General features: G+C 35.5%; 2 protein-coding genes across 2 annotated transcripts in view; one reads left to right on the top strand and one right to left on the bottom strand.

Moving 5' to 3' along the window:
- LOC105268661 (unc-112-related protein) overlaps positions 1–13,796 on the bottom strand; it is a 24,531-nt gene extending 10,735 nt beyond the window's left edge. The window contains exons 1-2 of the mRNA XM_011308415.1: positions 13,546–13,796; positions 11,657–12,523 (exon numbers count right to left, since the gene is read on the bottom strand). Coding sequence (XP_011306717.1) covers positions 11,657–11,795 — 139 coding nt within the window. The 5' untranslated portion in view covers positions 11,796–12,523; positions 13,546–13,796. The remainder of the gene's footprint in view (positions 1–11,656; positions 12,524–13,545) is intronic.
- Positions 13,797–13,994: 198 nt separating this feature from the next.
- LOC105268660 (U6 snRNA-associated Sm-like protein LSm2) lies at positions 13,995–15,146 on the top strand. The gene is made up of 4 exons (XM_011308413.1): positions 13,995–14,275; positions 14,358–14,425; positions 14,526–14,616; positions 14,889–15,146. The coding sequence occupies exons 1-4, from the start codon at positions 14,273–14,275 to the stop codon at positions 15,012–15,014; spliced, it is 288 nt and encodes a 95-aa protein (XP_011306715.1). The 5' UTR covers positions 13,995–14,272; the 3' UTR covers positions 15,015–15,146.
- The last annotated feature ends 424 nt before the right edge of the window (positions 15,147–15,570 follow it).

The raw sequence follows: 15,570 nt of genomic DNA, 5'->3' as shown, positions 1-15,570 counted from the left end.
AATTGTAATTATAATCTTCATTTTGCCTTTAAAAAATGGATTATTGCAATAACAATAAAAAAAAATTGAAAAAAAAAAAAATGAAAATGAAATATCTTGAATTGAAATGAATGGGAAAGTCCAAGAGAAATGATTGATGGGAATATATGGTAGAATTTTCCTTATGAATAATTGATAAAACGCAAAAGCCCTCGTTGGATAACAACAATGTTGGAATAATTAATGATTACCCACCCCCTCTAATTTCCCCAGGCTTTCAAATGGAATGAATGACGCTCTTTGATGCAGTCATGCATTCCAGCATTAGCATCAAAGCAGCCCGCACGTTATCGATGCGAGAAAGGAGCTCTCGAGTAACTCGAGGACATGGATTTAAGTCAAGATAGAATCCAAACCAATCTACCTAATTCCCGTACTCATGTACAAGTATGTGAGCTACTTAATACCGTTGGTTTGTACCCCGAGGCAAATGCGTGTTTGTGGAGAGCTTAACCAGACACTAAAATTTCCATGAAGATAATGCCAGAAGCCATAATTATTCCAAAACATAAACAGCATCCAAAAAAAATAAATAAATAACTGCATCCCATTAAAAAAATTATTTCTATCTCCTCACTCCTCATCTCCATGGAATTTTCAGAAATTTCGAAATGGAAAAATCACAGAAACCGCGGTTCATTGTTTATTAAATCCATTAGTTATGATTTATTACTCGTGAAATTATTGTCTTTATTTTATTTGTTTTTATGGATTAAGAGAAAAAATTTGTGGGATTTTAATTATTTATTATAGTTGGAGACTTTTTTTTCGGTTGTTTAAATACGAATATGAGTAATTGAATGGGTTAATCGATAAACAATCGATAAACAAACGAGAAAAATTGGGAATTGAATGAACGACGGAAAGACAATAAATAAAGAATCACCCCATTGTATAATAACAATTGCCCTCGGGTTTTAATTACGTCGTGAATGTTCAGCTGATTCAATACTTCCGTTAGACAACAATTACGACTGCAATAACATTTTATTTCTCCGTAATCGTAACGACGGGAGAAAATGTATAAATATGAGGCCTTTGTTTCCCCTCGGACAGTTACCCATCGACATTTTTCTTTTTTCTCTCATTTATTTCAGACAAGATATTCGTATTCAGGAAGTCATCGAATGGGCGCCACTCCGATCATTTGTCAAGAGAAATACGATAAAATATATCAATGGATTCTCTTTGTGAGAACGAGGGGAATTTTGATAATCAGAAGTGAGAGCTCGGATTAAACTATTTTGTATCATCAATGGATTGTCGTAAAATTTTTGTTTCAATTTCACGCGCCATCAGCACCGGAGACTTCACGCACTTCCGGATAAAAGGGCCCAGCCCTTTCTCTTTTTACAGCTTGTTTTTTTTTTATTTGTCTCTTTAGAAAGTCCGGAAGTTGCGAGGAGTCACTCCGGAAACTGGAATTCTCAATGTCTCCATTGTCTCATTACTAACTGCATTTCCCGTGGAGGGACTAATTACTATTGCACCCTTTTTTCTTCTCCTTTTCCCTAATTATCCCGAAGTCATGGAACTCGATAATTCAGGCGTGAAATTGATTTTTCAAATTATCCAGAATTATTTCTTTAACGGGACAAATTATTCCGGAAAGGGAAGAAGTAAAATGAAATACCGATTTTTGGAAATATCGATCCATCTCGAATACTCTTGGTTTTATGAAAAAACTCATAGGACCTTTTTTGTGGGTAATTTAATCAGCTACAAAAAAGTCCTTTAACGTTTTTTTCCTAACCCAATAGTTCTCAGGATAAATGGGTGATTACGAAAATGTTTTATTGGGCCGACCTCATTTCGATAGAGAAGTTCACTATCGAATAATCCAACAACTATCGATTCTACGAAAAAATACGAAAAAATCGATTTCATAGGAAATTTAATCAGCTACAAAAAAGCTCCTCAATATTTTCCCCTGAAATGGATAGTTTTCGAGATAAATCGTTAATTACGAAAATTGTCGCATTTAATTTCTGAATTAAACGAATATTTCTGCTAATTAAATTGATAATTCACGCAGAATACATCTCGCGGCTCCACATGAAAATCCCATTCTATTTTCCACCCAACCCGCCACATTTATTCTCTCTGATGTTCTCGCAATAAATGCGTCCCCGGCCTGAATTTTCGTCTCCCTCTTTTTAACTTCCAGAAAACCATCTATTTATAATCCGACAAGCGACCCAGTTACATCCCGAGGGGTCGATGAATATCGCACATCGATTTTTCCCACAACAAAAGCCAAAGATCCACTCCCATTCCGATAACGAGCCGGAAATAAGACGTCAAATGCCATCAGCTGAGTGCAATGAAAGAAAAATCGGTAAAAATTTATTGGAGAAGGTCTCCCGGGCAATAAACCACCAGACCTACCCTAAAATCTTCCCCCAATAATGGGGTCACCTTGTGATACGTGAGATTGAAGAACAACAGGGGGCAAATAAGCCATTTTTATTCTCACCGTGAAATTCTCCTCAAAGGGAGACAACGCCCATAAATTTACCCCCCACCAAAAATATTTATTTCAAGTAAATAAATATCTTCCCTTCAATATCCTCATCCATCTCCTTTCATTCCACTCCATTTTTCAATAACAATTGACATCAAAGAGTTTTTTTTTAAACTTAAAAAAAATTAATTAACCAGAATTTTCACGATTTTCCATCAATTTTCCCAGAATAATTGAAAAATCTCCAATTTGTTATTTTTCCAGTGACCATTAAATTAATAAATCCCTCCCTATTTATTATTATAATTATTATAATTTCGAGATGCTATATCCCACGAGTTTCATTCCTGAATATAAAAAAAATAGATACCGATTACCGGAGTTAATTTCCGGTGAGAAAATCCAAGGAAAATATCATTTGTTATTATCAGAATTCTCACCGGAAATAGGAGTGAATTTTTTTTTTTTAACAATCCATTGTCCTGCGCAAATGGATCCCTTTCATCGCCCACGCCTGACATTTTGGAAAGTCGCATTAATGTACCCTCTGACACTCTTCATGATCGATCGTTAACGATCCAACCCCTTTTCAATAGGGACTTAAGTCCTGCGATTATTGTCAGAGCATGTGCCCAACAATCTCATCCAGCGGATTAATGTGAATGGAAAGGATTTCCTGTGGGCGAGAGACTTTTCAGAGTGAATACATTGGATTATCAATGAGAGACGTAAGGGATTTTAAATCAGGGGATAATTAGGGCCCCTTGCGCCTCAATTAACCCATTATTTTTTGGACGATGGATATTGACGTGGGTACAGACCCTTCATTATGTACCCGCATCGATTTCATGGATAAATTCTTTTTTTATTGCGTATCTGCTTCGTTTTTTTATGGAATAATCAACAAATTAATCATTCGTCAGCGATTAACTGAAAAAATTAAGGGAAATTCAATTTTTCCCATAATTTAATCGATATCGATATTTGAGCAATTATTCATCATAAAAATGACAATAATTTATTAATTTTGAAGATTTTATGTAATTGCTATGAGAAAATGAAAGAAAATTTATGAAAACCGATGAAAATCGAAGAGAATTGAGTAGAAAAAAATTGTTGTGAAGTCTTTCCAATGATTCCATGTTTTTTCATCAATTCATCAATCGTCCAATTAATGGCTATTGATATGACCCACATTGTCCCATCGAAAAAGCTAGATTCGCGTTGTAAATACAGAAGTGTGTGAAATATTTAGTGAGTGTGAGTTGTATAAAAATGGGGCCCCATTCGAAAGTCCCAGGTTGACGTCCTTCGCCTTTTCATAGCACCTACACTTTTACTTTCCAACACTTCAATTTGCACCTAGTCGCCCACTAATGTACGAATCCACGATAAATTCCCCGGAGAAATTCCACTATTTTTTTTTTTCTCTCTGGTAAAATTACCAGTCGATAATAGACAGAAATCAATGCGTTACGTATCATCAAACGGAAACAGTTATGGCCTTGACTCGGTGATTATAATTCAGCATACATATTCATCCACTCGAACGGATGGAAATAAATGGAAAAACTGTTGCAGGTAGCGCCATGTGCACGTGATCCGTCGGTTTCTCATTATTTTAATATTGAAACTGATAATTACGGAAAATTCATTGATTTTTAAATGTCCGCGGAATTTTTCGGTGTCAAATGGAATTTCGTGAAAATTCTCTGAAAACTTTCCCAGATTTTCCGCAGTCAAATGGTCGAATTTCGTGAAAATTTTCAGAGAATTTCCTTCGATTTTCAGGAATCAAATAGTGGAATTTCCTTCGATTTTCCGGAATCAAATGGTGGAATAGTGTGAAAACTCTCGGAGAATTTCCTTCGATTTTGTGGAGTCAAATAGTGGAATTTCGTGAAAACCCTCAGAGAATTTTCTTCGATTTTACGGAATCAAATTGTGGAATTTTCGTGAAAAGTCTTAGAGAATTTCCCTCAGTTTTTCGGAGTCAAATGCTGGAATTTCCGTGAAAATTCTTAGAGAATATCCCTCAACTTTACGGAGTCAAATGGTGGAATTTTCGTGAAAACTCTTAGAGAATTTCCCTCAATTTTCCGGAGTCAAATGCTGGAATTTCCGTGAAAATTCTCAGAAAATTTCCTTCCATTTTCCGGAATTAAATGGTGGAATATTGTGACAACTCTCGGAGAATTTCCCTCAATTTTCCGTAGTGAAATGATGGAATTTCGTGAAAACTCTCCGAGAATTTCCTCAATTTTCCGGAATTTTCATCGATATGTGAATTCACTTCTCAATAAATCCCAATTTTCCATCCGGGAAATTGAAAAAAAAAAAACTCGATGAGTAGAAATTTTCGAGAATTTGTGGAGTAAATAAAATGGAATTCCCGTGGAAAATATTCTCTCAACCATTTCCAGTTTATTCAATGCAACCGCTCACAGCGATGTTTGATCTATTTTAATGATTCGCTCATGAATAAAGTGCAACAAAGGCGGATGTTGTAATGTCAATTTATCGCGGGGAAAAATATCTAAACGTCTGCTTTATCGCGTGACCTTATTTAAACGTTGGAATTTTTTTTTCCATTCAGATATTTATTTCCCCTCGTTCATTCATAATTTTTCCCCGAAACAATTTCCCTTATTTTCATTAAATAATTCCATTGAAATTCAATTATCACGATAAGCCCGAAATTAAATTGCAATTTCCACTCGAAATATTATTTCAATAATAGTGAATTCCCGTAACATTTTTCAAAAATTCTAGTCTCTGAAAATTTCACCAGAAATTTTCACAAGTGACGGGATTATTATGATAACAGACAAATGTCTACACGCATCATTGCGGCACTGGAATATTCGCGTTTAATTACTCTCGACGTTAATGAGACCAACCAACGGCGTGGGACGGAATTCTTGAATTATCGCCTGCACCTGCACCGAGTCAATCAATCGATTGAATAATCGATACGTTACGATTTCTTACATTTGATTTTCCCCAGTGCGATGAATGGAACGATAACACTATCACCCGCTATCACCGATCAATGGCACCTCTGATAAACAATCATAGCCTCGGAAAAGAAAAAAAAACCCTCCGCCTTATCACGATTACCCAGTGATAACAATATTTCGGTACGCGGCGTGAAAATTCGTGGAAAATCCCGATAAATTCCCAGAATCCCATGAAAATTTTGTGGGGAATAATTTCTGACTCAAAACACAACCCTTTCCCTAGCCCAAGAATTTTCCTGAACAATGAATGAAAAAAAAAAAAAAAAAAATGCAATTGGAAAATTGGAATTCCTGACTGAAGAATTTTTTTTTCCAAGACTTTTCTTTCGAGAAACGCATCGAATTTCCCTGAGACGCATAAATGAAGAACAATGATATCATACACCGCAGATAGCCCGGGGTCAAGTGAATATTATCTTTATTTCGTAATGAAAAAAATAAATAAATTACGTCGGCCGAAACCTTGAGTGCGACTCGATTACGTGTTCAAAAGAGCGTCAAGGACGCGCCGTAAAAGGCCCCACATGAGAAGGAGAATGGTTTCAAGACCCCAGTATTATTCTACCGTAAAACATGGGGTCCAGTTTATTTCAGATGTCTGGGTGGTGCCTCTGAAAATTATTTTTTACGAGTTCCTTGCACCACTGGGTAACAATGGCATGTGTCTAATTGTTCTCCGCACGATTAAACATTGGAAATAACAAGGGTTCGTTAACCCAGTGGTCAAGAGCCTCAACCCCTCGTTTCACTAACTAAAAAAAGTGACTAAATACTGAGTAAATCCCCTCATTACATAAATATTTTTTTATAAATTATTCCTCTGGGAATTCAAGAATTTTCCGAATTCTTGAGCGGCACGGAAATGAGAGTAAATCGAAATTTCTGGTGGGGGGAAATTATTCTGGTGGATAATGAATTTTGGTATTGATGAATTTTTCAGGTGAATTGACGCATTTGAAAACGTAATTAATGGAGTAATTAAACAGAAAATTATTTTCCTGAGAATTCACCAATTTTCCAATTTTTTGAGCTGCGAGGGGAACGAGAGTAAATGGAAATTCCCGGAGAAATTATTCCTGGGGGTAATTAATCGGTGTATTAATTACCTTTCAGGAAAATTGACAGAGTTTATCACGTAATTAATGGAGTAATTGAACAGAAAATTATTTTCCTGAGAATTCACGAATTTTCCAATTTTTTGAGCTGCGAGGGAACGAGAGTAAATGGAAATTCCCGGAGAAATTATTCCTGGGGGTAATTAATCAATGGATTAATTACCTTTCAGGAAAATTGACAGATTTTATCACGTAATTAATGGAGTAATTGAACAGAAAATTATTTTCCTGAGAATTCACGAATTTTCCAATTTTTTGAGCTGCGAGGGAACGAGAGTAAATGGAAATTCCCGGAGAAATTATTCCTGGGGGTAATTAATCGGTGTATTAATTACCTTTCAGGAAAATTGACAGATTTTATCACGTAATTAATGGAGTAATTGAACAGAAAATAATTTTCCTGGTAATTGTCAGATTTTCCGAATTTTTGAGCCGCGAGGTAATTAAGATATCGATAATTAATTGAGGTATCGATAGGATAATTGATCGGTAATTGTGATAAGACTGGGATTAACTCGCCTTCATCGACAAGGTCGTGCTTACGGTACCACCGACCCTTTTCTCTTATTCCCTGGAAATATCACTTTGGACCGATGCATTTTCGCGTGGCAATTTTTTTTTTTAAACAACTCGTGACACTTCCCTGAGTCACTATTCTCATGTTACAACAGGAGTTACTGTGTTTCACGGGTTTCAGAATATGATTTCATCGTTTCATGTGCGATAGCGTCTGGGAAGGATGTGGTGAGAGTGTGACGATAGGATGTGCGTCAAATAAGAATAAATCGATGGAATCTCGCGGGTCTGAGTCATCATGTTGATTCACAGAGCGCATTTCTTTTTTTAACCGTTTAACGAATTTCAGGGCAAAAACGTAATTAACCAAGTGAAATTTTCACAATTCCGATAAATATTGATGAATCTCGAAAGCTATTGATTTTACGAGAAATTCTGATATGACATTTTCGATCCGAAATTCCATCCGCTACAAAAAAGTCCCCGGATGTTTCTCTGTGGTGTCGATCGTTTTCGAGATAAATCGATTGTTGGTGGGAAGTGTGAGAATGATCAGTAACGAAGTGAAATTTCTAAAGTTCTGGTAAATATCGATGAATCTCGAAAGCTATTGATTTTACGAAAAATTCTGATTCCACCTTTTTGATCCAAAATTTCATTCGCTACAAAAAAGTCCCCGGATGTTTCTTTCTGGTGTCAATCGTTTTCGAGATAAATCGATTGTTGGTGGGAAGTGAGAGAATGATAAGTAACGAAGTAAAATTTCTAAAGTTCTGGTAAATATCGCTGAATCTCGGAAGCTATTGCTTTTACGAGAAATTCTGATAAGATCTTTTCGACCTGAAATTTCATCCGCTACAAAAAAGTCCCCGGATGTTTCTCTCTAAAATCAATAATTCTCGAGATAAATCGATTGTTGAAGAGAAATATGAAATGTATCGATTCGCAGAAGGAAAAATAATATTATCGAGAGTTTGTAGAACTCCGATTAATGAGAATTCGTGTCCAATCGTTTTGAATTTCCCCTTTGGAATTAGAACCTCAGTCATGACTTGGATTGTCTCACCAGAGATGCATTTCGCGGAAGACCCGTAACAAGAATGCCGTCTTGTCATCGACTTTGCTGACGTACGGTACATTGGACCCGAAGATCGCCACGCCACACTGCATATCGCGATGTCTCGATTTACACTCAATTTAGCGATATATCGTTTGATTTTTTTTTCACCGCTAAATATATCGATATATCACACCCGCAATTGGAAAAATCTGACAGGAAGCCGCACTTTCTCTAGAAATCTCTACAAATCTATGCTAAACTCAATTCCCCTAGAGTTCCAGAAAAGTTCCATTTAAATTCTCCATTTATTTCCCTATAAACTTTTTCAAATAATTTTTTTTTCGGAATTCATCCATCTAGAATTTCTGCTGGAACTCCAGAATTTCCACGGAGTTCTACCCGAATTTCTACATAATTTCCTGAATTAAAATCTTCAAATGATTTCCCTCCCACTGGAAATCATCAAATCCTCGACAAATCATTTTCCACAAACGAATTCCATACAAAAAAATTATTCTGGAGTTCCAGCCGAAATTTAATACAATTTCTTTATCGAAATCATTCAACTGTTTCCGTGATTACCCGAGAAACTCAATCAATTCTAAAATGCTTTTCCCTGTTTTCCTCTCTCTGATTTTTCTTTCAAATGGAATTTTTCCACACTCAACTCATCGAGAACTCGTTTTGTATCCGCAATGAAATCCCCTGGCCTCGGGATCGCACTCCCTCGAGGGCTTACCAAGCATCAACGACGGATTTCACTGCGTACTTGAACAAGACCGAGGGCAAACCACTTGGAAAATTATTTACATGAGTTTTTACGAGGTTTTACCGAGAATAAGGGCCCGGGGCACCTGTGGCGTTGACCTGCCTCTCGGAACTCCAGGCCCCACAAAGGGGGACCACTAAAATATCCCCTCCAATGCATCCTCAGGTTCAAGGACGATTCCCCTCTCCTATCCTGATTTTATCCGACCAGAAGGATTTCTCTACAACCCTCAATTCATTCGGAAACTAAACGTGAGATAAATTATGAAATTTTTTTTTTTATCTATTGACACTGTCAACTGTCACGTCCACCGGAAATACAGCGGGTTTATTTATTTCTTTGCGCCTCCGGTTTATCTTAATCCCGGGGGCTCCAGGAGATTGGAATCGCTGTTAAAAGATTTTTTACTGGATTTTTAAGATGTCGGCCTTGAACCGTTAGATACTTGACTGTTTAAGAGGAATTCCAGAGAATTCTTTGTTGTTTATGGTAATAATTTTTGGAATCCGTTAATTAGAATTTTTTAGATTAATGGATGAGATAATGCCCTCAAGTTTTAAAGTTCTCGGAACTTTAGAGAAAATTTAGAATGAATTTGGGGGTTTTATTAAAATAAAATTTATTAAAATTTTTTAATTCGCAATTAAGGCCCAGCTGGACTGTCCATCGAACCTCGATTTTTGTTTAAATTTTATCTCTTTACCCTAAAATAATTTAAACTTTGGGATCAATTTTGTGTCGCGGGAAGCATTTGAATGGATATGAAAAAAATAATTTAAAAAAATAGGAAAAATTATTGAAGAGCGCTAAAGATCGATATTATTTAAAAGGAATTTACCAAGTTTGCTAAAAAATAATAAAAAAATACCTAGCTTACTATTGCATCTAGCTGTCACTCAATCTTCTGGAGAGCAATGGTAAGCTGCGTAATTTTTATAATTTTTTGTAAACTTGGTAGATTCCTTTTAAACAATATGGCTCTTAGCGTCTTTCAATATTTTTTCCTCTTTTTTTATCATTATTTATTTATAACCATTCGAATAGCTCCCGCAACACAAAATCCCAAATGTTAATGTATTTTAGGCTGAATAGATAAAATTTAAACAAAAGATGACATTCGATAGATTTTCCACCCGGATAAAGGGTCTTAAGGCCCTTAAGGATGTTTTCCTGGTATTTTCTTATTTTTCCTGTTTTTCTGAGATTTATTAACAACTATCGATCGGGTTGGGATATGAAAATATAATGTTTGTCCGTTCCATCATGACTTTTTCATAAAATTCCATCCCGATACACTAATTTCTGTATCTTTTCCCTAAAATTTAATAAAAAATCAATAAATTTTATTGAAAACTTATAAAAATTGGTGTATCGGCATGAAACTTTATGGAAGGATAAATCATGATGTAACGGATAAACGCTATATTTTTATATCCCAATCCGATCGATAGTTTACAATAAATCTCCGAAAAATATAAAAAATAATAAAATACCGACATAACATCCTCAATTTTTTTAATGCATGATCAATGCATTTTTTTATGAGTCTTGAGATATCCCATTCAATTTGGACCCATCATCCCAGAAATGTCGGAAAATGTTGGACCAAATGTCTAAAAATAAATGGGCGTCATGGCGTGCGTATGATTCTCCGAGCGATGCAGAGAAGTCAGTAGTTTGCCGACAGAAATATACATGAACACCGAGGGCGTAATAAAATGAACGAAAAGGGGATAGACCGAGAAATCTGGGTTTATTTCAAAAATAACCGCTCAAATACCCCGGAATCCGGACCATTAATCAACACCAGAAAAATAATCTGCATTCCAGATAAAAAATTGCCCAATTAAACTTATGAATTCCAAAAGAATTTGTAACAGAAATTCAAACCGGAATTTCATTGAGAAATTTTTACCATTTAGTTGTCTCAAAGGAAGAATTTATTCTCTCAGTCTGGGGCAATGATAAATTTAATTGATCAATTTGAAATCCAAAATTCGATTGGAGTTCCACGAAGAGGAATTTATTATGGATATCCTCGAGTTCTGGCTGAGGTTTGAATTCATTTCTTCAACTTCTGTTGTAGAAAAAACCGCGAAAAAATACAATGGGGGAAGTTCCCTCATCTCCGACGAGACGGCGGGAGTTTAATTTTAAACTATTATCGCAATTGCCGGAAATAGAACGACGGTGTAACGAATATCTCCCTCTTATCCCCATCACAAGGGACTTATTAAAAATTTTATAGAAAATAATCTATCAGCACTCCCCAAGAATTCTCTTCAAAATTTCCATTTGAATTTTCCACGAATTCAATATTTTCATTTTTTATTTACACTTCTACTGGAATTCAAAAAGAATTCTTGAGGAATTTAGAAACAAATTGAATGAAATTCCCCAGAGAAACTCCAGAATTTTCCAGTCGATTTAAAAAATACCCTAAACTGGCGGGATTTCCATGAAAAAAAAATCGATAAATTCTGTATTTTCTCTATTTTTAATGGATTATGAGAATCCAGAAAATAGTGTAGATTTTTCGATAGCAACAGAACAGCGCGATGGAAACTAGCGACGAAAGTGGGATGCCGCAACTTGTTGCTCGTCCACTCGATTCCCCGATAAAAAGCGCATAAATTCCCCAATAACCCATTAAAATAGAATAATCTCACTCACCAAGATCCTCCACAAGTCTCAGCATAACTCCTCCGATGTGAAGATCTCCCTTGACCCTCAGACTCCTCTCAACTTGTAAATCCGTAACGTAGACGCGTAGCACCCAACTGCCGTCCACTTCATGCCCATCGGAGAACATCTCAACGAAACAAAAGAAAATCGAAACTCAAAAATTCACCGGCACTCGAAAAAAAATAACTAATCAACTTATCACTTCAGCTTTAACTCGAGGAATCCGCGCACTTTGCATTAAGTCTCTTCATATTTTCCAAAACTAATGATCACTTTCAGAGTTCCAGAGTAATTACGATTAATTATTATTATTTTTTCGTTTCTTTAATTTCACACACTTGTCGACGTTGCGAGTGGTAATAAATGCGGTAACTCCGGCACTTCTGTTATCTCGTACTCGTATGAAACAACCGCGATGTGGCAGGAAAAATATTTCAACGATAAATTGGCGCTGCTGTCGTACGGAGACGAAAAATCTGTCTCACTCGTCTGCCGACTCACTTTACACTGAGAACACAAAAACCCATTCCGTCCAATGGGACGAGTGGGTGGGGTGGGGGTCCGACGGAGTGAGGGGAACGAGTCACACTGCGCGCGCAACAGCTTGCTGTCTCCCATTTCAGGATTCTTCTTCTTCTTTCTATTATTTTTTTTTTCGTCTTCAGGGACGCAGGGCTCCACAGGATTTCCTCTTCTCATCTTTATGAGTTGGTTTGTTATCTTTACGGGATTTGCCGACTTGTTGTGCACGTCGTGCGACAACCATTCGGTTATGACGCCATTTTCATGGTAATTGGACTGCGGATTCTGCACGAGTTCATTTTTTTTATTCTCGTCTTCGTTCTCTATTTTCCCCTGGACAAAAACATGAAAAATTTTATGGCTTCCAGATAAATCCAGCTGACAGTTTTTTTTTGGGAATTAGTTATTTGGTTTTTTTTTGATTAGGTGATTTTGGGAGGAATTTTTCATTGACAGTTTCATTTTTTGGGAATTTTATTAAATGTTTATATTTTTTGGAGTTTGTAATTAATTATTTGGTTTATTTAAGTGAATAAAGAGCGCGAGGGAATGTCAATTTGAGGTGTAATTTGGTTGTTTAAAATTAGATTTCAATATTTGGAATTTAAAATTTTTGGGTTTGAAGGTAATTGAGATCTCGGTGTTACCGGTAACAGGAATTTATCATACCATTAGCTGGAAAGTTTGTTTTCCAATGGTAATGATAATTTAAACTTTTTCTCAATTTTCCCTCGGATACGAATTAAAAATTCCAGATTTCAAATCGAAAAGAGAAATTCTACGAACGTTTAATTTTTTATCTCTATTTAATTTAATTGGATTCCACGGATAATCCAATTGAATCAATCGATATCTTTGTTTTAATTTATTAAAAAGTAAATAATCCAAGACTAAATTCTCTCTGAGATAAATTATTTCTTGATTTTTAGAGATCTGAATGAAATTCTAAAGGGATTACACAAATAATCACATTTTAAATGTTTAACCCCTGGAATAAATTATTTCTTGACTTTTTCGAGAGGTCTCAATAAAAGTTTAATAGTATTGCATAAACAAATCGAATTGAATGAGTAGACATCAATTTTTAATAACTCCAAATCCAAAAATGGAAAATATCGTATTCTCCCTCAACAAATAAATTATCTCATCACTCCAGTCAGTCTAAATAAACAATTTAACCAGACTGCCTCATAAATCTACTCAAACAAACGGATTATTTGTTTATTAAACTCGTTAAAGACAAGAAACATTACCGACTTCCACATCATGAGATGAATCCCCATTTTTATTGGATTACATGATAAATCTAATTAGATGAGTGGATAATTAATATTATAATAATAATAACGACTTACCACTCAGAATATCCTTTTCCCATGCCTTTCATACAGAGTACGAGAGGTGAACGATCATCGGTGACTGTGGACTTGAAATAAATTCAGGTCCACGAGTCGTCCTCACGCTCAGGGAAAAGGATTATACCTCTTCATCGTGGCTGCATCAACTCCACTGTTGAGTAGAGAGAATGTGAAGATATACTACAGAAATGATCCTGTGAAGTATGATCTTGATTACACCTCATGTCACGATCACTTACACCAACTCTGTCCTAACCTTTCACTCGCAGACCACAATTCTCACCGACGCCATCTTGTGCCGCCATCTTGCGTCACCTCGTGTCGGAATTCAAATCGCGCGCGCATCATGCGGTGGCGCATGAATTCATTAGATTAAATTCAAATTAATTCAATTGTTTTTCAATAGTCATCATTTTTTGTTATTAGTTATCGTATTTGTTCAGAAATTGAATCTGGACATCAATTTCTGGAGAATTTATTTATATTTGTTTATTTATATATTTGTATTGTAATTTGTTTTATGGTATTGATATGTTAATATCCGTCAGTCGATAAAATACCCTCGACCCGCCATAAACAATTACACCGGTTGTTGCAGTAAACGCTAAACTGACGTTTTATTTATGTTTTCTGGAGTAATAATGTTTGTTTGTTAATTATTGTGAGGCATTGGGTGAATAATTAGTGCTGGTGTCGAATTTTAGGGCTTGAATTAGCGAAAGTCATGGTAAATCGGATGGAAATTGATTTCTGGAGATTCTAACCTCAAAAATATGAAAACACGTTTGTCATGTTTTGTTTGTTTTTAGTTGTTCTACTCCTTCTTCAAGTCCCTCATCGGGAAAGATGTTGTTGTCGAATTGAAGAATGATCTGAGGTACTTCCTGATTAATTCACCTGTCGTAATTACTCGCATTTATTGCGATTTTTCATTCACTCGGTACGACAATTAAAACTTGGTTTTTATTATTTTGCAGCATCTGTGGCACGTTGCACTCTGTGGATCAATATCTTAACATTAAATTAACGGATATCAGTGTTACGGATCCTGATAAGTACCCCCACATGGTTAGCATAAACAATTGATTAATAAACAATTTTTTAAATGGATTAATCCTTGAACTACAGCGAAAACACTCGATTTTTCGTGAATATCAAGAGGAAAAATTCCTAAGAAAATTGTTCCTCGAGTCTAAATGTTTTTTTTTCACTTAAATAATTTCCGACATAAAGTAAATACTTTTGCAATGTTTTTTTTCCTTTTTAACGTTAAGAATTTATTTTATTTATTTTATTTACTGAATACCTGGATAGTTATGGGAGAATTTAATGAATTGCAGTTATCAGTGAAGAATTGTTTTATCCGAGGGTCAGTAGTCCGATATGTCCAGCTCCCTGGAGACGAGGTAGACACCCAACTCCTCCAGGACGCAGCGCGAAAAGAGGCAGCAGTGCAGACCCGATAAAAAATATCTGATATTTACCCTGAATTCCAATATTCAACTCCACATAAACTCCACACAATGTGAAATCACTGAACGGGACATATGTTGAATGAATTAAGATATAAATAAACAAAAAATAATCGACAAACGTCAGGAGTGTTGAATTTTCTTCATTTATTGAAAATATTTTTATGTAAAATATGTATATCCGTTCGGCCACGCGAATCCGACTAATTCAATCATCTACTCGTGTTATCCTCCGATTTATTATTTATTTATGAAGAGAAATGTTTCAGTGCTTCAGCGAGTAATGGTAAAACATAGTCGAGAGTTTTTCGTAATTTAGATATTTCTTTTTTCTTTTTTTTATTTATATTAGTCTGCAGAGAAGTGATAGAACGATAATTATTGGGAGTTTTATTATTCTTAATCTCAGGAATTATGAGAAAATTGTCTGGAATAAATTCAACGTCCAATCACTTCCCCCCAAAATCCATATCGATATCCTAAAAATAAAAAGATCAACGATGCATCGGCTTACTTTATATAATTCTTATTATATATTAATTATATCGTG

This window comes from Fopius arisanus, unplaced genomic scaffold, assembly GCF_000806365.1.
Source record: "Fopius arisanus strain USDA-PBARC FA_bdor unplaced genomic scaffold, ASM80636v1 scaffold00059, whole genome shotgun sequence".
Taxonomy (NCBI): Eukaryota; Metazoa; Arthropoda; class Insecta; order Hymenoptera; family Braconidae; genus Fopius; species Fopius arisanus.
The sequence above is the reverse complement of the archived record's forward strand: the minus strand, read 5'-3'. Positions and strand labels throughout refer to the sequence as shown.

Coding starts and splice junctions, on each gene's coding strand:
- LOC105268660 (XM_011308413.1), top strand. Junction 14,426..14,525: donor GAATTGAAGAATGATCTGAG/GTACTTCCTGAT, acceptor ATTATTTTGCAG/CATCTGTGGCACGTTGCACT. Junction 14,617..14,888: donor CTGATAAGTACCCCCACATG/GTTAGCATAAAC, acceptor AATGAATTGCAG/TTATCAGTGAAGAATTGTTT.